Here is a 25,826-nt window from a genome sequence, read left to right on the forward strand (position 1 = left end):
ACCTGAGCAGGCGATGCTTAGCTAGACTGCTGGCTGTGCCCCGGGGCAATGCTGCCGCTTTCTCTTCTCCCTCCTTAGATCAGGCTTTTCAGCTTGTGAGAGGAAAGGTTGAATCTCCAAATACCCAAGTCCAAGACTTGCTGAAAAGCACTAGTAGATGAGGACATCCCCGGGGGGGCGTGGAGGCTGCTGAGTGGGTGAGGTGTGTTTGCAAGGCTTCGGCTTAGCTTTTGAACAACTGAAGCCTTGGCTTACTGTCATCCAAGCTCTGTGCTGTCATTTCTTAGTTCCAGATACTTTTGATACCATGCTGGAGGCCCACAGCTTATTGATCCAGGTTTATCATCAACGTCTGACCCACTCTTTGAATACTCAGATGTCCCCCTCCTAACCTCCAGCATCACTTACGGGAAAAGACTGGCCCACTGAACGAGTTACGTGGAGTTACGTGGAGTTACAAGGCAAGGTTTATCCAGAACATTTTATCTATCAGTCTATTTACCATCTACTTTGGCTCCATGATCAGACAGTACTGCTGACAATCTTCAATTAACAGTGGATCTTTCCACGTAGAGGCTGTCTGGCCCCCTGCCTTCCATCCATCACAGTTGCGGCAAAAATTAATCTTTAAAAATGCTCAGAAGGCAAAGAGCACGAAAACAGATGGAAGGCTTTCAGGGTGTTCCCAGCCGCAAGGCAAACTTAGCCAACCGAGTGCGCTGCTTGAGGCATAAAAGTGAGGATTCTCCACCTGAACTTAAATAGTGGTTACGAGAACTGTTGAAATATTAGTGGTACGGTAATATCCCAAGGAACGGAGTATCATGTATATCTGTAGCCACCGATACGGCGCTTAGTTACTAAGGGTGAGATGACAACCATTTCTGGAGGGGAATTAGGAAGTGCTCGATCAATTCCTGACTTTTTTCTAATTTACTATTTTGTGGGCAAATACCCCAGAATTGCAGGATGAAGCCAATATGCTTTTCAAAGATCCAATTAGGAGTCACCAACTGAAAAACAGGATACTTGGGGGCGCCTGGGGGGGCTCACTCAGTTAAGCATCCGACTTCGGCTCAGGTCACGATGTCGCGGTTCGTGGGTTCGAGCCCCACATCAGGCTCTGTGCTGACAGCTCAGAGCCTGGAGCCTCCTTCGGATTCTGTCTCTGTCTCTGTCTCTCTCTCTGCCCTCCCCTGCTTACACACTTGCTGTCTCAAAAATAAATAAATAAAACATTAGAGGAATAGACACCTAACAGACACTTCTGTGGCCAGAACTGTCCGGCGAAAAGTTGTCAGGTGAGAATTTAATAAGGTAAGTGCAAGTTCTTTGCTCCACCCCAATTTTTAACACTTTAAAAGATACAACGCATTGCAATGGTTATTATTTAACCTCATCAAAAAGAAAGCAATACAGACACTCGTGTGAACTTGGATATCTCTCCACGTCAGTTTTTGGCAAGGGGTCAACAAAAGGTATGGCACCCACTGTATGTTCTGAATGTTGGTGTCCCCACGAAATTCGTATGTTGAAACCTAATGCCCAGTGTGATGGCGTTAGGAGGTGCGGCCTTTGGGAGGTGTTTAGGTCATGAGGGTGGTGCCATCACAAAGAGGAGACCTCGTAAGAGACCCCAGAGAGCTCCCTTGCCCCTTTTTTTCTGCCATGGGACCCGCCTAGGAAGTGGACCTTCCCCGGAAACCCGATCGGCCAGTGTCCCGATTTTAGGCTTCCCAGCCTCCAGAAAAACGAGAAATAATTTTTGTTGTTTATGAGCTACTTCATTTACGGTATTTTTTTTTTTTAATTTTTTTTTTTCAACGTTTTTAATTTATTTTTGGGACAGAGAGAGACAGAGCATGAACGGGGGAGGGGCAGAGAGAGAGGGAGACACAGAATAGGAAACAGGCTCCAGGCTCCGAGCCATCAGCCCAGAGCCTGATGCGGGGCTCGAACTCACGGACCGCGAGATCCTGATAGTGACCTGAGCTGAAGTCGGACGCTTAACCGACTGCGCCACCCAGGCGCCCCTCATTTACGGTATTTTGTTCTAGTGGTCTCAACAGACGAAGACAGCCCACATCCGAAGCTGTGTCCTTCTGCCCGTCTCGGGCTTTCCATGGCTTATATTTCACTCTTTCCATATGACACGAGGGCCCGACTGCCTTAACACAGGCTCTCTGCCTTAAAGAACGGGCAGCTACAAACGTACTGAGACTGAGCGAGTACTGTTCTTACTGAAGGTCTCGTCATCATTCTTGTGTTCTTCTCCTGTCATCGGCTATTGCTCTCCGTCTGGGTACAACTAAATGGAAACATCATTCTATTCCTCCCTGGGACAGGGGTGCAAGGCTATTTCTGGAAAAACACTTACGTTCTTACTTCAGTTGCTTTTATGATCCTCTTGTAGGAGGGCATCAGAGTGCAGGCCCACAGTCCCTTTTCTAAAATTCTTGGACCTGATGTATTTGGAATTCGACATTTTTTCAGATATGGCATCCGGAGCATAGGTTATACAAAACTTCCGGGGCGGGGTGCAGGGGTGGGGGGAGGCTCTGAGCCAGCACGTCAGAATCACATACATTAATATTTGTATGGATTTCCAATGATAAAGACAAACCACCTCAAGTCAGTTCAGGGCTTTGCCATTCAATGAGTTTTTGTGCCAAATTTGCAAAAGAGCTTCCAGTTTTCTTGGCATTTTGGGTTTTGACACTGAGGGTAAGAGCGTGTAGATCTGTACGAGGTTTTGAAAGAACTGAGATCCAGGATTCCCAAGAGTGGAGACAAATTTACGTTGGTTAAGACAGCAAAATCTGTTGGTGTTTTACAGACAGAGAGTGAGGCCTACAGCACGGAATCTAAGGGGCCTTTCAAGGGGATCTCTCAGACACAGAATTTGACCACGCGCAACAGGACTGAAGGTGGGTGGGTTGTTCTTGACCCTGAGCTTCAGTCAGATGACCTTGACATAGTCTGTCCCCCAGAGGGAGCGCTATTGTCCTGGAATCCGAGCCTGTTCTGCAGGGAAAGGGCCCCTGGCTGTTCTGAGACCCACAGGAACATTCCCAGACTAGAATAAAAACCTCAACAAGGCAAGAGGGTTGGAGCCAACTGGCATGCCTACACCATGACTCCATAATAAAGTAATTACACAGTTTGATTTTTTAAGGATATAAAAACCAAAAAAAAAAAAAAAAAAAAGAAAAAAAATGAATTGCTTTTTTTCTTTTTTCCTTGATATCGGGGGGAAAAAAATTCTTTTTAAAACCCTAGTCTTTGACGTTTGAAAGGTCGCATTTGGAAGATTCTGCTCTGGGTTGTTGTGCTAGGGATCATATAGTAGGGAATGGGTAAGTTGTCCTTGAGATGAGGGGTTGTCGCCAGCGGAGACAATAGGAAGCTAAAGGCTTACTTGGCTTCCAGGGCGAGGGCGATGATGCCCGCAGCCATGGGGGCCGAGGCCGAGGTCCCGGTGTGGTTGTCTGTACAGCGTTGCCTCAGATCTGTGGTAATCTGGAAGACAGCAATGAAACATTTAGGGAGCTGGGGTCAATGTGAGTCACGCGCAAGTCGAAAGAAATTTACTCATGAAAGTGGAACGGAGGGGTGCCGAAACAGTTGTTTTAAATGCCTTGTTTTGCACTCCTGACCATATCACTTCCAGAAGAGTCGCCTGTGGAAATCGGACTCCGCTTCCGTGAAAACCAGGGTCAGGACTACGGTGAGTCTTTGGCTCGGAACGCGGGGGTTATGCAAGTGTCCCCTTAAATTTTACCCCCAAACGCTCGCTTGCCTCACCCCAGACCCAGCTCTAGTTAAGACTAAAGCTCTTTCATTACCCCAGCACTTTCATAAGCAGGTTATGTTGAACCGACAACCAAACACCGAGTTAGGCACTGGGAGCATAAAGGCACACGATCTGACCCCTGTCCTCCCAGAACTGATGCCTTGGGCGAGCTGCAGGTTTTCTGTTTTGTTTTGTTTTTAATTTTGTTTTTAATGTTTATTTATTTTGAGAGACAGACCATGAGCAGGGAAGGGGCAGAGAGAGAGGGAGACAAAGAATCCAAAGCAGGCTCCAGGCTCCGAGCTGGCAGGACAGAGGCCGACACGGGGCTCGAACTCACAGGCCAGGAGATCATGACCTGGGCTGAAGTCGGACGCTCAACGGACTGAGCCACCCAGGCGCCCCGAGCTGCAGGTTTTAAGCAAAGCCGAGCCCCGTCATGCAAGGAACACTGGTTTAAGACCTCCTCAGAGATTTCACGTGAATACTAAAAACACGGTTGAAGCCCGGGTGCTTGATGGGACAGCACTAAGTGCCTGCCTGTATGTCACAGAAGGAGATTAGCCATTTCTCCATTTTTTTAAAGCAGAATGTGAGACCTAGGTCATTGTTTCCCTCTTGGTTTGAAGCCGGTTCACTTGAGCTGTGGCTGAATAACACGTCCACCAGCGAGAGCAGCGGCCCTCAACCTCTGTTTCAGGATCATCTCACTTAAGGGGGAAAACCGTTAAACTGAGAGTCTCCGCGACAAGACAAATTAAACACTACGAGATACAGATTCTGCAAACCACCGAAATATCTACGATTTAAAAAATCCTCCCTCCCCCACGAGCACCCACTTCTGCCTCCTTGGGTCTCATATCACTCCTGCTGGGAACACACAAGGCTCACGAGATGAGCTGGTGATCTCCTTGCAGTTACTGGAGGACGGGGGTTAAGCTTTCTCTGGATCCAGACAAGGGTATTGCCCGTATTTTACAGACAGGGAAACTGAGGAGGAAGGTCATCAGAAAGGTGTGGCGGGATAAACGCGGCTGAAAACCAAGTCCTGCTTTTCTGAGATCCCCTTCCAGAGGAGGGGGCCGATTGGCTGATTTGGAAAGAAATTTGATCTTCACAGGAAGGAAGTGCCATGTAACTCCTTAGAAATGAGCCCTCCCCTAAATATTTCCTCAGCGTCCCATGCGGATGTCTGGATGGACTATTTAATTATCTAGGATGGCTCTAGACTGACACGCGGGCTGAACTAGCTTCATCCAGGGTCATCGGTTCTCATGGTCTTTTCTTTGTTCCTTTTGACACTGTTAAGGTCGCCAGATGATCCATGCCAACAGGCACGGATACACACAAAGTGGCAGAATGAACAAAAATAATAGAACCATAGAGATGTGGTGGTGGAGGTCTAGACTCCCGACAGTCTATCTGGCAAGAAGGCGAGGTTTTCTCTCGATTAACAGACTTGATTAACCAGCCACCTCCCAAACCTCCACACCAGTCGCTTAGAGGATGTTTGGGTAAACAGAGCCCTTGCCCACTTCTGCCGAAGAAACTTTCTGGATTTTTTTTTAATTTTTTTTTTCAACGTTTTTTTATTTATTTTTGGGACAGAGAGAGACAGAGCATGAACGGGGGAGGGGCAGAGAGAGAGAGAGACACAGAATCAGAAACAGGCTCCAGGCTCTGAGCCATCAGCCCAGAGCCTGACGCGGGGCTCGAACTCACGGACCGCGAGATCGTGACCTGGCTGAAGTCGGACGCTTAACCGACTGCGCCACCCAGGCGCCCCTAAACTTTCTGGATTTTTAATTGTTGACTTTGTTATTGTTTACAAAATGTTTGTTTATTTTGAGAGAGAGCGAGCGAGCGAGTGAAGAGAGGGAGACAGAAAATCCCAAGCAGGCTCCACGCTGGCAGCACAGGGCACGACTTGGGGCTCGAAGTCACGAACCATGAGATCGTGACCTGTGCTAGAACCCAGAGTCGGATGCTTGACTGACTAAGCCGCACAGGCGCCCCTAATTGTTGGCTTTAAAATGTATTTCTTTGGCTTTTTGTTGGGGTAACAGACACATAACACCAATTTACCCTTTAACAACTTTCAAGTGTCCAGTACAATATTGTTAACTATCTGCAGGCTGCCTTTCGACAGATCTCTAGAACGTTATCGTGTATGAATAAAACTCCACCCGTTAAACATCTCTCCTTTGTCCCCTCCTCCAAGCCTGTGTTCTACTTTCTGTTTCTATGAGTTTAACTACTCTAGGCACCTCCTATAAATGTAATTACACAGTATTTGTCTTTTTGCGTGTGCGTGACTGGCGTATCTCACGAAGAATAACGTCCTCGAGTCTCATCCATGTTGTAGTATCTGGCAGGATTTCCTTCGTCTCAGGCTGCACAATATTTCGTTGTATGTATTTGCCGCATTTTATTCATCCATCCATCAGCGGACATCTGGGCGGCTTCCGTCTCTCGGCTATTGTGCCCATGGGGCTGCAAATATCTCTTCACAATCCTGTTTTCAATTCTTTTGAATGTACAAGGAGAAGTGGGACTGCTGGATCATTGCAAAGGTATTTCTAATTTTTTTTAATGTTTATTTATTTTTGACAGAGAGAGAGGACAGAGGGCGAGCGAGGGAGGGGCAGAGAGACAGGGGGACACAGAGTCCGAAGCAGGCTCCAGGCTCTGAGCTGTCAGCACAGAGCCCGACGCGGGGCTCGAACCCACGAACCGTGAGATCATGACCTGAGCTGAAGTCTGGCTCTTAACCGACTGAGCCACACAGGTGCCCAGCAAAGGTATTTCTAATTCATTTGAAATCGTGGGTAAATTTGCAGCCTGGTTTATCAAACACCCGGTCAGTAAGTCAAGGCATAAGGACCCCGGAGCAGTCTGTTCCCGAGTCTCCAGACATTCCGTTGTTGAGAGATGGCCCTGTGTTCTGCTCACTTCGCCTCCCCTTCATGGCCACGCTCCTTTGCCAGGTTTTCTTTTTTTTCAATGGCTTGTGCCTGGATTCAAGATTTTTCACGATGTCTTCCCACTTGGCTCATCTTGCTTATTCCTCAGCTGGATCAGACACTTTCGATGCACAGAAACAAATCCAGAATAAACACTCCAAGTGTGTGCAATGCTTTTCGGGCAGATAAAGAACCACCTCCGGCCAACCTCAAACGTGAACAATAAAAACTTGATGACGTCAGGTCTGCCGTAGGAATATGCCTCATCCGCATACGGTCACCAGGTACGGACATACACGTTGCGTGCTTAAATGAAAAGCTGCTCCGTACTTTTCTACGCAAACACCAACCAAGCGTTAAATGCTCTCGGTGTGGGCAAGCGTGTGGAATATTCCAAGTCGGCGTTGTGCTTTCATTCATTTAGGTTTTGCAATCACCTTAACTAAGTGAAACTTGAGTGGTGAGAGACAGTGAAAAGCAATGGAGCAGGGAGGTGACGGGGAGGAAGGGTAAAAGGAATGGAGAGAAAAGAAACGAAAACAGCCTCACTCCTTCGCATCCCGGCTTTAAGGAGAAATTCCAGCTGGGTCATTTCAAGAGGAAGTGACTGTCAGTGGTGGAAATATTTAGGTGTAAATTACCACAAAGATCTGAGGCAGGGTTTTCGTCATTAAGAGAAGCCAGAGTATCAGGGAATTTTTGTGTCTATCTTTAGAAAGAAAAGGCAAGGACCACCAAGGAGCATGCAATCTTGAAGAAAAATGATGTCCCGAAAACTGGAACCACATGGGGCAACCCCATTAATCACAACACACGCACGCAAGATCTGACGGTGTGATTTCAAGGAAGCGTGGCATGGAACAGTAGGCCCACATCACGGAGCAAGGAGTCCAGAGGTTCTGTATGTGAAAATGGAACAAGAAAGCTCTTTCAGTTTGGACTCCATTTTAAAAACTGTCTCAAAATTGGGTTTCGATCCCGGTGGCCCATCTTGCACACTCCAAGCTCTCTCAGTTCGCTACCCAAATCAGAAACAGAATTTTCCTCCACGGAACTTCTCTGATCGCTCAAGAAAATATCCTTTCTGTCCGTCAGAGTGAAGCAAACAGAAGACGACACCAGGCCTCGAGCCAGATCAAAGCTGTCCCGGTCAGCAAATTAGATGTTCAGCCTGTCTCATGGATGAGTTGCAGATGGTTTTTTGGACCCCGCCAAGCTAGGGATTGTCATCTTTATTTGGTGCGAAGGGGTGGGTGTTGTTCAGGTCCAGTCACGCTTCCTCCGAGCAGAACCACGACTTTTTCTCATCGTAAGCTCTTATTTCCTATTATTTCACATTTCATTAGTTGGGCTGATTGGGTCTTTTATTCCAGCCTGTTGAGGAAATTCTCCAGGGAATCTCAGTTCTGATTGACTTTGGCCACGAGTGACAAGCCTTAATAGCAGCCCTGCAGTGAAGAGTTTCTATCTCCCTGATATCTCGCGATCTGTTTTATTCTGAAGGTGCCATATTGTCTCCTATCTGGGAAAAGAGCAACCGAACAGATATTTTTGAAACACGAAACGATCCTACTGTCTGTTAGGTTGAATTTGTGTCTGGTGTGGATTTTGATTTGGATCAGAAACGCACCAGAAAAGCTGTTTCAAACACAGCCATGGGGGGAATAAAGGCAGAAAATAAATCTTCGATGTGTCAGTGAATAAAATAGAAGAAGCCGATTTATTAAGCACAGCAAAATACAAGGGAATTGAGGACCAATTAGTGCTTTCTGTGTTCACCGAAGTCTGGTATAAAATTCATTCATGACTGACGAGCCCACACAAAACTGCAGTCCTGTGTTGCCACGGGAATCTGTAAATGCAAGTGTAAACGCGAGGCTTTGCCTGCAAACGTGAGGTTGTTATCACTGGAGGAAGATGCCATCTTAGATGATTTTTGATGCCTCCCAAGTGTCCAGCTTGGTTCTAGGTATAGAGCGGAAGCACAGTATTCATTGGCCAAGTTGAATCACTAACATCAAGCTCCCGTATACTCGTTTTGTTCTATAAACTCCCCCAATTATCAGGAAAGGCTTCAAGGTTGCTCCTTTGTCGCCTCTCCAGATAAAAACTCACATAAGCTCACGAGCAACCTACAAAGGGTATGAGTGTCTATGCGTATATATAGCCCAGGGGCTAAAAGTACAGCTGTTCCTTACAACCACTGTCGCCACCACAGGCTGGACTGCTTCTCAAACGACCGCCTCAAGCAGCTTGCGACACGTGAGACAACACACAATAGGCGTTTCTGGGTGTGCACGCTCGCGTGTGTGCATACAGCTACGTCGAAACCCACAGGAACTCTGCACGCAAGATACACTATTAACTAAGGAAATGAAGGCTCAGGCTAACCTGCCTAAGGACATGCAGCAGCTATTACAGAGCGGGGTAAGTGGTGATGGTTAAATCCTGAAATGGCAGCAAAAGAAAAAAGCTGAGTTATCGGGTATAGTCATCCGCGAGAGCCAAGGTGGCCCTTCGAGGCCACCACCGGCCATGGCAGCGGACTTGGCCTTGAGATCCAGCCCAAGTCGGCAAGTGGGTATCGACCTTCTCCTTCCGGCCACCATCGAGATCGGAACTTTTCAGGAGCAAATTTCATTTCCTCTTTTTAACATTCTCAAGAGACTATGTATCAAGCTCCCAAACAAACTAAACACATCTGGATTTGCCAGTCTTCTGCTTGAAAAAGAATGCCATTTCTCAAGCCAAAAGAAGAAGCAGGGAGATGACAGAAATCAACCCCATTGTGAATGGTGACTGTACCTGAATAATGATTTGGGTGGCGGGGGAGGGTGGGGGTGGGGAGCAGGATGTTTCCGTAAGAAGAGAAAATCTGTAGCTGCTTAGGAACATGAAAAGCAATAAGACAATTCCTCCACGTGGAATTGGTCACTCAGTCCAACCTGAGATACCCCGGGGGGGCAAGTTTGTTGGGAACACAAATAAATAACATGACATCAGGAATGGGCTGAGCAGAGCCTATGTACTCTAACCCTTGGCTCACAAGACCGCTCCCAGGAGGAACAGGATCAAGGCCATATTCCAATCTCTAAGACAAATGACCAGAGGAAAAAGGGCAAAGGTTGAATGAGTCCCAAAAGAAGGAGATCATTTAACGATGGGAGGGACTGGGGAGAGAGGGAAGCTTTATTTCCAAATCAGAACTTGGGAGACATTTCAGGAGGCAGTGAAGGGTTTTAGATGGGATCTTTAGTGCTCTTGGACACTAAGAAAGGTAGCACGCACGCCTTTACGGCAAGATTCCTGTGGGCAATTTCAGATGCGAAATACATTATTGCCAAATGCCTTTGCCTTTTACCAACCTACCAGAAGGAGTTTTTCTTAAAGAAACAGAGCATTTCCCTGTCTTCCTGTGGCTGCGTAAACAATCCTTGCCGCTCCCATCCTTCCCAGCGTCTGATAGTGATTTATGCATGCATATTTACTAAGCTCAGGCTCTGGGAAGGAACAAGACAAAATCTTCGACCTCACGTAGTTTCCAATCTACTGCAAAACAGGCAGTCAGTAAGAAAAAGTGTAATACATTAAGCAGCTTTATGGACACGAGGAAGAAAATTGAACAAGATAAAAGGGACTGGGGGAGGGGAACAAGAAAAACCCTCCCTGGGGTGAAATTCATTAGCACAAATGAAGTGCTATCTGGCGGTACCGGGCCTTAACAGAGGACACTTGTGACAAGAGGGAGAGCCCTAGCTTGAACGTCACGCGGAAAGCATATTCTGGACGAGCTCCGGGCTGACACAGGGGACCAGCGACTCGGATTGGCAAAGAGCTTTAGGTTTTTGCAAGAGTACTGATTGTTTTAGGGGATTATCAGGAGGTCTCAGGACGTGAAAATCAAAATAAATCACGGGGAGTGAAAAATAATGGATACCTATGTGTTCTAAAGATACGTATTTTTTTTTTTTTATCACTAAGAAAAGAACCCCAAACAGGTGAGAGCAGCACCGTGCTTTCAGACAGCCCCATGGTGGGTGTCCTTGAGAAGTCTCCAGAGCGTGACAGACCCTGGTTACAAGATGGCGTCCATCCCCACTTTGGTGGGAATCCAGGCTCCATCACGTACCGCCTAAGTTTCTTTCAACCTTTCAAGCATTAGTTTTCTCATCTGTAAAGTGAGGACGGTTCCTGGTGCTCCTGTGTAGAGTTCTGAGGGTACTATGAGACCATGCATTTAATGCACACCCAGTACCTGGCACTAATTAGAAGGATAAAGAAAAAATGCCATATTTATGGCATGTTACTATAACTGTGAACGTATTACATATCTGGCACGGAAAAAGCAGCATGCAATACTGTTAATAAAAACGTATTAGTTGATAATGTGGCTTTATAATAATCAGTCATTTCAACTGATTTCTGTTGAGCTTACAGGGGAGTTTCTTACGGTAGTAATCTTGCTATTGTGGACGCTTCACGTGCTGTAATAAGATATAAGACCATTACCGATCTGAATCGATTAAAGCATGAATGAAATACCGAGGTCCACAACTGTACCAACAGTAGTGGTGGGAGACCAAGGGGCAGAGATGTGGCCGATCTGAAACCCAGGGCCAGGTTCTCCTGCTTGCAAAACATTCTGTTGGGGACAAGTCAAATTTATTGAACAAAAGTGCTTTTCCTGAAGCAGAGCGATCCTTCCTCTCTCCTGAATCCTTAGCATCTGCCTGGTTCAAAGCACAACGGGGCTCTACAGACAAGAAATGACAACAGTGCTCTCCTGAAGAAGCCGCAAATGGCACAAGGAAATGAATGGCCCAGGGAGGAGAGCCCCAGAACAAAGCGGGGACAGTCACCACCATTCCCGCAACACTCAATCACAATGCCATTGACAGGAAGTGGGCACCTCTGAGGGCCCACCGGCGTTTGGTTCAAAGCCTGGTAAAGAAAAGGTCCCAGGCACGTCGCAGGATTATTTGTCATTCTGACATCTAGAAGGAAAAGGGGTCAGCTGGACCATAAAAGGCCGGTGTTGTTGCTAACTCTACTCATGTTCAAACTGTTAACACGTTCACGATCAAAGTGCCTTTCTTCGGGGGGTAGGGGGTACAGATTGCAGTGTTGAGGGTCACTGAGCCACTGAGAGATGGGTCTAAGGCTGGAGACTCTAACTTGAAACAGCTCCCAAATTCCTCTGCAGTTTACGGTAATTTGCAGATTCGGGCAATATAAAGAGATTCTAAGAACGGGATGGAGAAAAATTACTAATAAATTGTTGCTACGAAAATGGGAGAAAGAGATTCAACAGAAGTGAGAAACAAATAGGTTACATATATCAAGTGAGTCAGTAAAGGTTTTGGTATCAGAAGCAGCAGTTAGGGAGAAAGTGTAGTCTATGGCTGAATGAATCCATCCAGTGAACGGATCATTCTGTCCGTCCCTGGGAGAATCCTAAATGACTGCCTGTCGTTGGGGGCGGGGGGTGGTCACAGCATCCACCATAGCATCACAGCATGATGAGGGGCTAGGAAGGTCAAGTCTAGGGAGTAAATCTCACGTAGAGATTTTGAGGTCTGTCCATCTTGCCTTCTCCCATCCAGGACCCAGAAAACCTTTTCTTCTCCTTTGATATTTTGCCCACCGGGTTGTACATTTCTCTTAAGAAAGGCATTTATGGAACTTCATGGTACCCTCTCCATGGCAATCACCACACAAGGAAAACAGGAGTCGACGGGCATATTCACTCTGAAGCAATGGCAAATTTGCCTTCAGACTCCAGAGGTACAGAAAGAGAACTCTTATTCCAGAGAGTTCCATCAGGATTTTTATGGTGCAGAACTGACGGATGCCACTTAGTTTTAATGGACCTTGACCGTGAGTTCTGAGAGACAAGCAAATTTGAGAGCAAAAGGGGCACTCCTGGATTATAACATTTTCATAATGAAGGTAAAAAATCACGGAACATCACTTTCCCATTAAGAAAGCCGGGAAACTGTGGTACTTGTCATCTCTGGGTTTTCTCCTTTTATATTTTACTTTGTATTGCAGGGTTATGTTTACTGATGAATGTTGGAGGTGTTTAAAGGTAGATTCATGTACATATTTTTTAACCCAGTTATTGTGGAGGAATTAAGGAAAACTAGGGGCAGAGGGGATATGGATATGGGTAGGCGATTTTTATTTAAATCAATCTGAAAAATGTAACTAAAGAAGGTAGTGAAAAGTAGCTAAGGAATCACACATGAAAATTATATGATAACCAGGATAATCAAGAAGACCCAAATGGATGTGGATGGAGAATTCCACGAAGGGAGTGCTGTGTTTCCTCCCTGTGTAATCAGATGCGACCCAAATTTGCATGAATCTACAAGACCTGAGAGAAGGGTCTTCGCTAAATGCTAAAAAATGTCAAGTGAAGCAGCTTAGATTCACTTTAGAGAGACAAATCCTGAGACAGTTTACAAAACTATCATTTTGTAAACTGCAAAATGCAAGAGCGAAATGCAAAGGTGTTTGAAATTTAGAACCAGAGGCAAAGCGCTGGGCACCCCAAAAGTCAGAACTTCCTTGGGCGTCAGTGGTTCAAGGAGTATGCAAAGCCCTTTTTATTTACTTCAACGTCTTTGTAATAATAATGCCATAAACCATGCAATATTAAATGCTCACCTTTTACAGATGAGGCTTGTTGAGACAGAAACATTAAGTAATGTGTCTAACGTCACCCAGCTATAGTAAATGGTTCAACAGTGGACAAAACCCAAGCAGGCTGGTCCTGCAACCTGAACTCTCAATCAGTTCTGTCTGCACGGAGAGCAGGGCACGCGGGTAAGCGGGCGATCACGTAGGACTTCTGTGCTCTTCATTCAGGCGAGCTGGTGCCTCAGTCGTAGAAAAGCACCTTTTGATCGGTTTAGTTCCCACGGAATTAGTCAGACCCACTTTGAAACCGAAGCACTGAAGGTAAGTTTCAAAGGCAGTATGGGGACAGAGGGATAAGGGAAGTAGGCTGAGTGTCGGAACTGGTCTCTTCTCTACCACTAACTCGCAAGGCCCAAGTGGACTGCTCATTTGTCTTCAATAAAACTAAAGCTTACTCATGTCTAAGACCACATCAAATGCTGGAACCGAATGGCCCAGATACGCACTTCCAATAACAGAGTGACAAAACTTACAAATACGTGTATTGCGTCAGCAGCTAATTTCCATATATTACTTGCCTGTTTCCATGAATTACTTTTGCGTATAAGTTTATGCTTCTTCCTTTGTATTTCTTTTTTTTTAATTTTTACGTTTATTTAGAGAGAGAGACAGAGAGACGCAGAATGTGAGCAGGGGAGGGACAGAGAGAGAGGGAGACACAGAATCCGAAGCAGGCTCCAGGCTCTGAGCTGTCAGCCCAGAGCCCGACGCGGGGCTCGAACTCATGGACCGCGGGATCATGACCTGAGCCGAAGTCAGACGCTTAACCGACTGAGCCACCCAGGCGCCCCTTTCCTCTGTATTTTGTAGTGAAAGATAAATGAATAAATCATGACATGCAAATGCCACGTACTATTTTCTTATCGTAAGACTCTCCACTGCTGTAGGTGGTGGCCAATGTGGACGAACACTCTTCCAGGTACCAAGGCTTCTTCCCACTCTCAGCTGTGCTGCTGATGGAGATTGTGTAGATGCTGTTGGTGTAGCCGTCACAGGAACAGTGGTCTTTGCTCCTTCCACCATTTCCTGAGGCCCAGACAAAAACAGAGCCGAGGCCTCTCCGCCCCTGTTCGCAAACAGAAAAAGTTACATGATGGAAAATACAGATCACAGACTCTACATGGAGAGAAGGTCAAAATCAACAGGCACCATCAAATATCTGCAGGAGGGCTGTGATACTCTTTTCATAATATGCTGGATTTAAGCTGTTCCTTGAGGTGAGAGGAACTGCTTTTGGGAACTAAAATAATGTGTATGTAATGTCTAGCTTGGTGACTGACTACAGAGAATAATCCTGTATTGCTTATTTGAAAGTTGCTAAGAGGGCAGATCTTAAAAGTTCTCATTACTAGGACAAAAAAAAAAAAAAATGTAGCCATGCCTGGTGATGGATGTTAACGAGACTCACTGTGGTGCTCATTTTACAATATATACACACATCAAAGCATTATTTTGTACACTTGAAACTAATACAATGTTATAGGTCAATTACACCCCTGGTGCAGCCACTCTGGAAAACAGTACGGAGTTTCCTCAAACAATTAACAATAGAGTTATACTATGACCCAGCAACTGCGCTACTAGGTATTTATCCAAAGGATACAGAAATGCTGGTTCGAAGGGGCACATGCACCCCCATGTTTATAGCAGCACTATCGACAATAGCCAAAGGATGGAAAGAGCCCAAATGTCCAGCGACTGACGAATGGATAAAGATGCGGTATATACGTCCAATGGAATATTACTTGGGGATCAAAAAGAATGAAATCTTGTCATTGGCAACAACACGGATGGAACTAGAATGTATTACGCTAAGCAAAATAAGTCAGTCAGAGAAAGATAAATACCATATGATCTCATTCATATGTGGAATGTAAGATACAAAACAGATGAACATGGGGGAAGGGAAGGAGAGGAAAAATAAGATACAAACAGAGAGGGAGACAAATCATAAGAGGCTCCTGAACACAGAGAACAAACTGAGGGCTGGTGTAGGGGAGGTGGTGGGGGGTTGAGCTAAATGGGGGATGGGCATTAAGGAGGGCACTTGTTAGGATGAGCACTGGGTGTTCTATGTAAGCGATGAATCACTAAATCCTACCCCTGAAACTTTTAGGACACTATATGTTAACTAACTTGGATTTAAATTGAAATAAATAAAATAAAATAATCCGTTTCACGTGATACACTCACAGACGTAACACGAGCACCAGTGATGACAATAACACGGCTAACGTTCATTAGGTACCCACCACGGACCAGGCACATTTGTAATTGTTTTACGTGAATCAGACCGAACTCTTCGAACAACACTGTGAGAATGGTACGATCTTCGTCCCCATTGGATAGATGAAGAATTGAGCTACAGAAGTTAAGAAATGTTCCCAAGGTCAGGAAGCGGAGGGACAAAATTGGCACCCAAAGAGCCAGACCCCAGAGTTGGACTACTGTTAGTCGTAACTACCACAGACATGTAATAGTGCTATACATCTTCACCCACGTGAAATGGGTGCCATTATGCTCCCTCAGTTGACATCCGAGCGATATGACGTGTGAAGAAGTTTTGTATGTACCCTGAGATCACGTCGCCAGTGAGCAGCAGAATTAGGGACTATGTGCCTTCCAGAGCTGTGCCTCCCCTATGTACGGCATGGGCGTTAATTATGAAGGATGTTAACGCATACTACCAGAAATAAAAGAACTCCAAGGTTAAGAATGTTTGGAAAGTCTAAGTTAAGCAAAATAAAACAGGTTCCCCTATTGCAGAACTTAGTAAGTGATCATCCATTGCGAAACTCTAAGGGGGGGGTGGAAACAATCTGATGTTTTTTCCAAACATATTTGCTTGTAGATACCTTTCCTCAACCAGATCCATGAATTCTTTCTTACAAGGCTAGGAGATAGGGTTACATTCTTTAGGCCAAAACTTGGCACGTACTTGAAGATTTTCCTAAGGTTGTGAAATAAATAAAGAGAAGAACCAAAGTAGAACATAGATGTACCGAAGCATAATGGCGATTTGGTTCCATAAGGGGAGATCTTCAGAAGAAGAGGCAGAAATAAGCCAAAGTGAAGAGCAGTTCTCTGAACTGTCAGAGCTGAATCCCTCAGAAATTTTACCTTTTTAAAACTAGAAGGTACACTGGTGGACACAGAGGCCAAATCTGTCATTTGGTCATGAGAGAGTGGTAACCAAAGTCACATAGCTGTTGACGGCTGAACCTCTTCCTTGCTTCGAGGCCCTAGCTTTTACGGTCTCAGGTGGAGGGAAAGTATTTGGGCTGCTATTTTGGAATTTCTGGTAAAAGAGCCAAGGAAAGAGAGACGACGGAGAATTTGAAATATCCTTGATAAACTGTCTGTGACCTTGAAACCTCAAGGAACAGAATATTTATGACATGACTTGACTGACCTGCACATAGATTTCTTTTTGTCCTTCAGTGTGGAAAAATGCAATATGAGCAGACAGGAATGGGAAATATTCATGAAGAGAGAGGGAGAGAAAGTTCTGGATGCTCCTGCCACAGGACAGCTGGGTCTGGTTTATCAACTTTCAGTTTCCCATCAAAATATTCATGAAATGTACAGAAGGAGACAAAAAGCACCAAGCCATCATAAACGAAGGATTTTGTTCAATGCTTTGAAAATCTCCAGAAGGAATTAACTCCTCACTATGGTGTAGATGGCCAGGTTGAGAAACCCCGGTGCCTCATCTCCTTACCTCAGAGACAGAACATCATAGCCAGAGAAGGAAGGGTCAAATTCATCATCAATACGTGCCCTCTCTGTTACTGAGAGGCTGTGCTGTGGCGAAAAGCACGATTACATTGGAGCTTTATCTGACAGGTCAACAGAACACATGACGTAATGCCAAAACACTCCCAGTTTAAATACCACTGTAACCGATAATAGATTAAGAACCACAAAACTATGAAAAGGCACATATAGCACAATCACATTTGGATACCTGTATAAAATTATGATTGTGTGCCTATGATGCACACAGAAATGCAATGAAAAGGTCTTTAAAAACGTACTTGATTTTTTAAAATGTTTATTTATTTATTTTTGAGATAGAGCACAAGCCGGGAGCAAGGGACAGAGAGGGAGACAAAGAATCTGAAGCAGGTTCCAGGCTCTTAGCTGTCGGCACAGAGCCCAAGGCGGGGCTCGAACTCACGAACCATGAGATCATGACGTGAGCTGAGGTCGGTCGCTCAACCGACTGAACCACCCAGGCGCCACCCAAACTTGTTTGATTGAAAAAAAAAAAATATATTTAACAAGCAAATATTTAGCAGGTATTTTTCTGTTCACAATGTAATTACAAATGGAGGATACAAAATGATATAATACGATCTCAGTTTAAAAAAATGTACGTGTGTGTGTGTGTGTGTGTGTGCAGATGCGTGTGCATGTGTAAAGGAGTTAATCTTTATAATTTTATATGCATACAGCTGCCATAAAGTGATAATGTAACAGAACTTCTTCTGTTTGGTAAGAATAGTAAAGAGTTTTCTTTTTCACACCATCCTTCCATGACCATGTAGGATTTTTATAAATAGAAACAAACACACTTATTTCCCTCTTAATGTTTTCCACATTAAGAGGGAAAACACAGGGCCAATTTTTTTTTTTTTAAGTTTATTTATTTATTTTTGAGAGAGAGAAAGAGAGAGCTAGCACAAGCGGGACAGAGAGAAGGAGAGACAGAATCCCAAGCAGGTTCCATGCTATCAGCAGAGAGCCCGGTGTGAGGCTCGAACCCACGAACTATGAGATCATGGCCTGAGCAGAAACCAAGAGTCGGACTCTCAACTGACTGCACCACCCCGGCACCCCTCAGAGGGCCAGTTCTTAAGAGGTAATTTTTATTTTATGAGCAAGAGGGGTTTTACGCACTATGCACTAAAAACAATAGAGGCTAACATTTGTAGAAACTTACTATGCACCAAACATCGTACAAACGTTATTCTGTGTAATTCAAATCCATATCACCATTTTACAGATGGTCAAACTGGGGCTCAGAAATGCTCATGAATGCCAGAGCCAGAGCTTGAAATCCAAGTGGAGCTAAAGCCTGTGCCCTTAACCCTTAACAACAATCTTCTTTGGGGCAAAGAGAAGGCTAGTGGTTGCTGTAGTGTTTTTAGCCAAGTCTCCAGTGTCTTTACTGAAGTTTGGCAGTAGAACCAATGACAGACCAGTCTCCAGATTCTCTCCAGACTTGGTAGCAGCAGGATTCAAACGAGAAGGAAAGGATGCATACATGGTCCTGAGCATTCTCAGGGGGAAGAACATAGGTTCAGATGCAAAACTGCACCCAGAAATCCCCACCTGACCAGGACTCCCTTAGAAGTAGGACCCCAAGTCATTCTATTATGGCAGCGTCTAGAGGTGACACCACTGTGAAGGAGTGATGATGTATCATGGAGTCCTTTGAAGATCCTCTTGGTTTCTAGAACAGTGGTTTGCCCCGGCTCTGGAAATGTGCCTTCCAGACGGAGGTGACATCCTTCCATCAAGCATAATTTGAAGGAATCATGTTACCGTTGGGTGTGGTGAAGGGAAACTTCAAAGGACAGTATGAGGTCAATAATGACCCCTAACCCCCTCATGAAGGAAGGAAGCTGAGGAGTGGGGGGGTCACTGGAACTGGAAACAGTGGGGCTAGTAGAAGTTGAGAACTGATCGGGGACATGCCAACCCATGTTGGTCCTGCACAGAAGGGGGTCAAGGGAATATGTACTGAGACCCCAGTCTCTTTCTCCTTCTCTCCCATTTCTTGCCAGTGTATCCTACTGGCTGACCCCCACCAGAAGCCGGAGGAACTGGGAGTGCATACAGATCAGTACCCCTGAGCACGGAGCTTATGGACAGAAGGGGAAAGGGATCTGGAGAATCTCACGGGAGACATGTGGTGTTGCCCCCAAGATGTGTTATGGAATGAGTTGTGTCCTCTCCCCTTCAAATTCATATGTTGATGCCTTAACCCCCCAATATGACTGTATTTAAAGATAAGGCCTTTGAAGAGGGTAATCAAGAATAAATGAGGTCACAATGGTGGCACCCTCATCTGACAGGACTGGTGTCCTTATAGGGAAAGAAAGAAGCCAGGAGCGTGTGCACAGAGGCTAGGCTGTGTGAAGGCTGTCTGTAAGCTACGGAGGGAGGTGTCACCGGAACCCCAACTCTGCTGGCACCTTGATCATGGACTTCCAGACTTCTAGCCTCCAGACTTCAAGAAAACACATCTCTGTTGTTAAGCCCCCCAGTCTGTGGTATTCCAGTATGGCAGCCTGAGCTGATGAATCCAATGTGAGGAGATAAAGGGCAGCCTGCCCCCCCATGGAGGTGACAGAACAAAGAGATGCTGATACCCACACTATCCACGAGGCCTTGTGACTTTTATGCACGTGTGTTCAAAAGCGTGTGTTTAAAAGCACGTGTGATTAAAGCCCCAGAAATAAACGGACTAAATCGGTGAGCTGAAAATGCCATACAGACCTGCGCTAAAGATCTATGGGGTTAATCTGAAACAATTAGCAATTCAGAGATTTATTTACTACAGATGCATGGCACGCTTCATCAGTGTGCAATCGTCAGAAAACCAAAACATATGTGGTAAAAGAAGATCTGGATGTTTCTCCAAAAACTCAGAGTAATTTAAGAATTAAATTTTAATGTGGGATGTAGGGGGAAGGGCAGGTGCCCAGAATAGCATAAAGAGAAAAGCATTTTGAGACAACGTATTTCCCCCAAAGTGTAGGAAATGACATTTTCTAGTTTGGTAAAGTACTGTGATTCACACTGGTCATATTTAAATATGGCTTGGGATGAAAAAAAAGAAAAAAACAGAGTCCTCCACTTCAACTGAGTGCTAAGTTAAAAGTTAGTAAACTCACGGCAGAGTGTTTCGTGAAATCCACATTAGACCCACGAGACCAAACGCTAACTATTCTTTTTCATCGTGTGTTTAATTGTGCATGCGTTCCTTCTCGTGTAGGCCCTACAAAAATCAATTTATAATACCACATAATTTTATTAGTAAAGGCTAGAGAGGACCTGGATTTTCCTGTGGTTCAGGAGGTCAGAAAAGGCTACTTTACGCCGCATTATCAATGAAACCCTAGCCCCCAAGCCAGGTTTTGAAAGCTAGAGAGTTTGATGGAACCAAACTTCTTTCTTTAAAAGGGTGTGATCATCGTTCAGCCAATACAGGCAGGTTTTCTTTGGTATTTTAATATTATTTTCTTCTCCCACATCGCTTAGAAAGGATTCTTAAAGGGGAATGAGTAAGTGACCAGAGACTTCCACATACCAAAAAAAAAAAAAAAAAAAAAAAATGTGGCCGGACACCATACTTGGTGCTTTCACAAATAGGAGTTAATTCAGAGCAATACCATTAAGTGAGATGCGTACTTTGCAGATTAGGAAACCGAGTACCACTAAGTACCAGGCGAGCCATCATATAACAAGGATGTGGTGGATGCGGGGAATGGAGGTCCCGACAAGTCGGATCAGAATGCACGTGTCTATGTGTGTCAACAGGAAGAGGCAGGCCAATGGAACGCATGATGTTTCGGATGAGACACGTTCCTTTGCCTGCAATGTCTTCCAAGCGTCGCCTGCACACCCTGTTACCAAAGTCCGTCACCGCTCTGCTCTCAGTGACAAAAGACCACCACCCGCCGCGGAAGCTCTTCCACACCGGGATCACAGATAAAGGGGCTTCAGGCCGGAAGAGGGTGGGCAAAGAAAGGATACCCACAACGATTTAGTGGCTGAGATATGAAGAAGGAATGGCTTCTCTCTCTTTTTTAACAAAGTCGATCATCTTTTTCACAAAATCAGTCTTGTTCCTTAACGAAGCAGGTTCATTGACAGAAACAGGTCTAGTCTGGAAACGTGACGTAAAGGCAAAATGACAACAGCACACTTGTGGAAGGTATCTGTGGTGGTCACACAAACTGTCCCAGAATTCTAAAATACGTATTGCTTGTTGAAGCAAGAGTTAACGACCCTCTGAATCATGATCGTTAGTAACAGACACTTCACGTGGAAGTGAAAGCTTCTTAAAAGCGACCTAAGAAGTAATCCAAGAAATACAATCCGTAATTGAGAACAAATCAGGAACAGGGGGTCACACAGCTCCCAATGCCTTGGAGACAACCCTGGCGAAGCTCAGTGCCGCAGAATCTTCTTTGCGAATGCGCCAAGGGAATGCAGTCATGATACAGATGTCAATAAGACGTCTTTGGGACAGACTAAAGCCTACGACTGTCTCTTCAATCCGTTCATGAAGGCAAGACTGGGACTGGGGTGGGAACATTAATCACAGCTGACCCTTGAACAACACAGGGTTGACGTGCACACAGATCCACTCATAGGTGAATTTTTTCTAAATAAATACAGTACAGGAGCGTAAATGTACCTGCTCTTCCTTAGGATTCTCTTAATAACATTTTTTCTCTCTAGCTTACGTGGTTGTAAGAAGACAGTATATAATACACATAACACACAAAATTGGTGTTAATCGACTGTGTTAATGGTTAAGACTTCCGGTCAAGTAGTTAAGTGCTGGGGGGAATCAAAAGTTACACATGGATTTTTCACTGTGCGGGGGATGGGAGGGAGGGGTCAGTGTCCCTAATCTCCACGTTGGTCAAGGGTCAGCTGTATCTGAGACTTATTTGGACCCAGGGAATAAAGTGGGCCACTTCACACCAAAACATAAGAGAATCGAATAAGACAGATAATGAGATGTTCTTAATGAGTCAAAGGAAATGCGCCCTCTGAGGGTTAGGAATCTGGAAGTTAAGTGCTGCTTTGTCAGAAACAATCCCATGCCCAAGTGCTAACTTTGTCGGGCCACTACTGTGGTATCTTCCCTCACCCAGAAAATAAGCACGTGCAACCCGTATTTTTTATGATCTACTCAAGCCACGAGTCACAGTGCCTGATGTAAAGAGTATACAGGTTTCACTTGATTCTGCTTCTGCTCTCAGAATAATTATTAAAATGTTGTCTTCAGGGGCGCCTGGGTGGCTCAGTCGGTTGAGCATCTGACTTCGACTCAGGTCACGATCTCACACTCATGGGTTCGAGCCCCACGTCAGGCTCTGTGCTGACAGCTCAGAGCCTGGAGCCTTGCTTCGAATTCTGTCTCCCTCTCTCTCTGCGCCTCCCCCACTCACACTCTGTCTCTCTCTCTCTCTCTCTCTCTCTCAAAATAAATAAATAATAAAATGTTCTTTTAAATTTTGTTTTCAATATTTATTTTTGAGAGACGGAGACAGAGTACAAGGGAGAGAGGGGCAGAGAGAGGGAGACACAGAATCCCAAGCAGGCTCCAGGCTCCAAGCTGTCAGCGCAGAGCCTGACGTGGGGCTCGAACTCATCAGCTGTGAGATCGTGATCTGAGCCAAAGCCAGACACTCAACTGATTGAGCCACCCATACTTATTGTGCTCTAAGAATTACTAAGTTAAACAGAAGAACTACTTTAAGTATTTAAAAACCAAACCGGGGCGGCTGGGTGGCTCAGTCGGTGAAGCGTCCAACTTGGGCTCAGGTCACGACCTCGCGGTTCGCGAGCTCAAGCCCCGCGTCGGGGCTCTGGGCGGACACCTCGGAGCCTGGAGCCTGCTTGGGATTCTGTGTCTCCCTCTCGCTCTCTGCCCCTGCCCTGCTCACACTCCGTCTCTCAAAAATAAATACACATTTAAAAAACTTTCAGAAGTCGTTAACTATGACTTATTTGGTCATCTGAATGCAGCCAACAGCTCACTCGTTCTACTTGTTTGCAAGTAAAAATTCTAGGATTGAATATGGCTCCCAATGCTTCCCCAAGATGATTTCAACAGATAGCGGACAAACAAAAGCGTCCTCCACCGACACCTGCTGAGGTCCCGTTTTCCTTCGGCCCCCGCCCCGGTGCTGTTCTTGATCTTTCCATACCTGCCTCAGCATGCCTGCTCCCACAGCTGCCACGTAGCCCGGAATCGAATTTGGAGGAAGGACTGGCAAAAGATCCACAGACTGACCTCACAAAACGTACTCCATCGGAGTGTCTCCACCATTCTTACTCTGTGCTACTTACCCTGTCCCAGCCAAGTTCGATAATTGACAAGGACTGAAAAAGCAAACGTACTCAAAGCGGGGCCAAGAAGGCTTTTGTGAATGGTTAGCGAGTTCGTCCCGTTTTCGTCTTCCTACGTTTTCTTGTGTGATAGGACTTCAGTCCCTCTTCTCCTCCATCTCGACCTCACACATCTTTTCTGCCCCACATCAGGCTTTCTCTATCCTGATTTGCTGTGTATACAATAGAGGACTAAGCCCTGTAGGTTAAGAATTTTTTTTTGATGTTCTGTTGACTTCTTAATAAAATAGTGAACATATGAGATGCAGTTATCAGCGATCGTATTAATTTGACCGCGTGCAAATGAAAATCCATTTTATATGCTTCCCGAGCATACCGAATGCAGTCAACTTCCTTTTATAAAGGAATAGAGAATCTGACGTATGATTGTGGAATCAACTACGGGTGACGATAGTGGCGGGCATTTCTGGTGAAATGATAAACACATTTATAACTTGTAACCTACATGTGGGGTCTTTTCACAACATTGTTCATGTTCTAGTACCGGCGTGAGGAGCATCCGCTCAATTCAGGGAACCTAAAATTGACGTTAGCTCACTTTTCTAAAAGGACATTTGGAATAAACGGTCAAAACTAGAATAAGAACAATATATACGATGGAACACTACCTGGCAATGAGAAAGAATGAAATCATGCCATTTGCAGCAATGTGGATGGAACTGGAAGGTATTATGCTGAGTGAAGCAAGTCAGTCAGAGAAAGACAGATACCCTATGTTTTCACTCATATGTGGATCTTGAGAAACTCAACAGAAGAAGAAGGGGGAGGGGAAGGGGAAAAAATAGTTACAAAGAGAGGGAGGGAGGCAAACCACAAGAGACTCTTCAATACAGAGAACAAACTGAGGGTGGATGGGAGGGGGGGGGAGAGGGGAAAATGGGTGATGGGCATTGAGGAGGGCACCTGCTGGGATGAGCCCTGGGTGTTGTATGGAAGCGATGAACCACGGGAATCTGCCCCAAAAACCAAGAGCACACTTTACACACTGTATGTTAGCCAGTTGGGCAATAAATTATATTAACAAAAGAACAATCAATTCTGCAAATTCCGAACTCCCCCAGACTCAAGGTTCCTGATAAAAGGCTACTTTTATATTTACTGTGTGAATACACGAAGGAAAAAAAAAATGACTTGCTTACCCACCATGTCTGCCAGAATATAAACTCAGTAGAACACGAACGTACTAAAGGCTTGGGAGAATCAATCCCGTCACGGAGCTGTCCATCTTCAGAAGGGCTGATACTGAGGGTTGGTACCCATAACCCAGCTTCTTACACTTTCTCACCAAAGTGCACCACCCGTGTGACCCTTGGCTCATAACAACAGTATTTCAACACTGAAGATTGCTTTCACTTTGTTTACTTGTACAGTATAAGTGGAAGAAGAAAATCAGTCTTTCACGGAGACAAGGTAGAAGAATACCCAGGAGGCACTAAAACCCAGGTGTGTTTACTAATGGAAATAAATATGCTTTCAGGCAAAGGATTTCATTCCTATTAATTAACCTTTAGATATTCTGTACATTTGGGAACTTCAAAATGAATAATGAAAATGTGGAGCTGAGTAAAAAAAAAAAAAGTTAGAGAGGGAGGGAGCCAAACCATAAGAGACTCTTAAAAACTGAGAACAATCGGGGCACCTGGGTGGCTCCGTCGGTTAAAGCGTCCGACTTCAGCTCAGGTCACGATCTCGCGGTCCACGAGTTCGAGCCCCGCGTCGGGCTCTGGGCTGACGGCTCAGAACCTGGAGCCTGCTTCCGATTCTGTGTCTCCCTCTCTCTCTGCCCCTGCCCCGTTCATGCTCTGTCTCTGTCTCAAAAATAAATAAAATGTTAAAAAAAAATTAAAAAAAAAAAAACAACAACTGAGAACAATCTGAGGGTTGATGGGAGGTGGGAGGGAGGGGAGGGTGGGTGTTGAGGACGGCACCTACTGGGATGAGCACTGGGTGTCGTATGGAAACCGATTTGACAATAAATTTCATGTTAAAAAAAGAAAAAAGAAGAAGAAAAGAAATAATGGCGAATAACACGCTATGGATATTACTTAAAGCTGGACATGTCGGATGTTCGTACGTTGACAATTTAAATTCCTCCATCAGGAAACTAAGGAAATGAGGTTTGCAGAGCCAATGAGTGGCAGAGCTGGAACCAGATGGGTCCGTTCCCACCTCGGCTGAAATGCTGATCCCCACTGCCTAGTACTGCC

General features: G+C 45.3%; 1 protein-coding gene across 3 annotated transcripts in view; it reads right to left on the minus strand.

Moving 5' to 3' along the window:
* PCSK5 (proprotein convertase subtilisin/kexin type 5) overlaps nucleotides 1–25,826 on the minus strand; it is a 452,999-nt gene that overhangs the window by 242,368 nt on the left and 184,805 nt on the right. For all 3 annotated transcript variants that reach the window (XM_058695668.1, XM_058695669.1, XM_058695667.1), the window contains exons 8-9: nucleotides 14,312–14,524; nucleotides 3,419–3,519 (exon numbers count right to left, since the gene is read on the minus strand). In XM_058695668.1, coding sequence (XP_058551651.1) covers nucleotides 3,419–3,519; nucleotides 14,312–14,524 — 314 coding nt within the window. The remainder of the gene's footprint in view (nucleotides 1–3,418; nucleotides 3,520–14,311; nucleotides 14,525–25,826) is intronic.

This window comes from Neofelis nebulosa, chromosome 12 (genome assembly GCF_028018385.1).
Source record: "Neofelis nebulosa isolate mNeoNeb1 chromosome 12, mNeoNeb1.pri, whole genome shotgun sequence".
Taxonomy (NCBI): domain Eukaryota; kingdom Metazoa; phylum Chordata; class Mammalia; order Carnivora; family Felidae; genus Neofelis; species Neofelis nebulosa.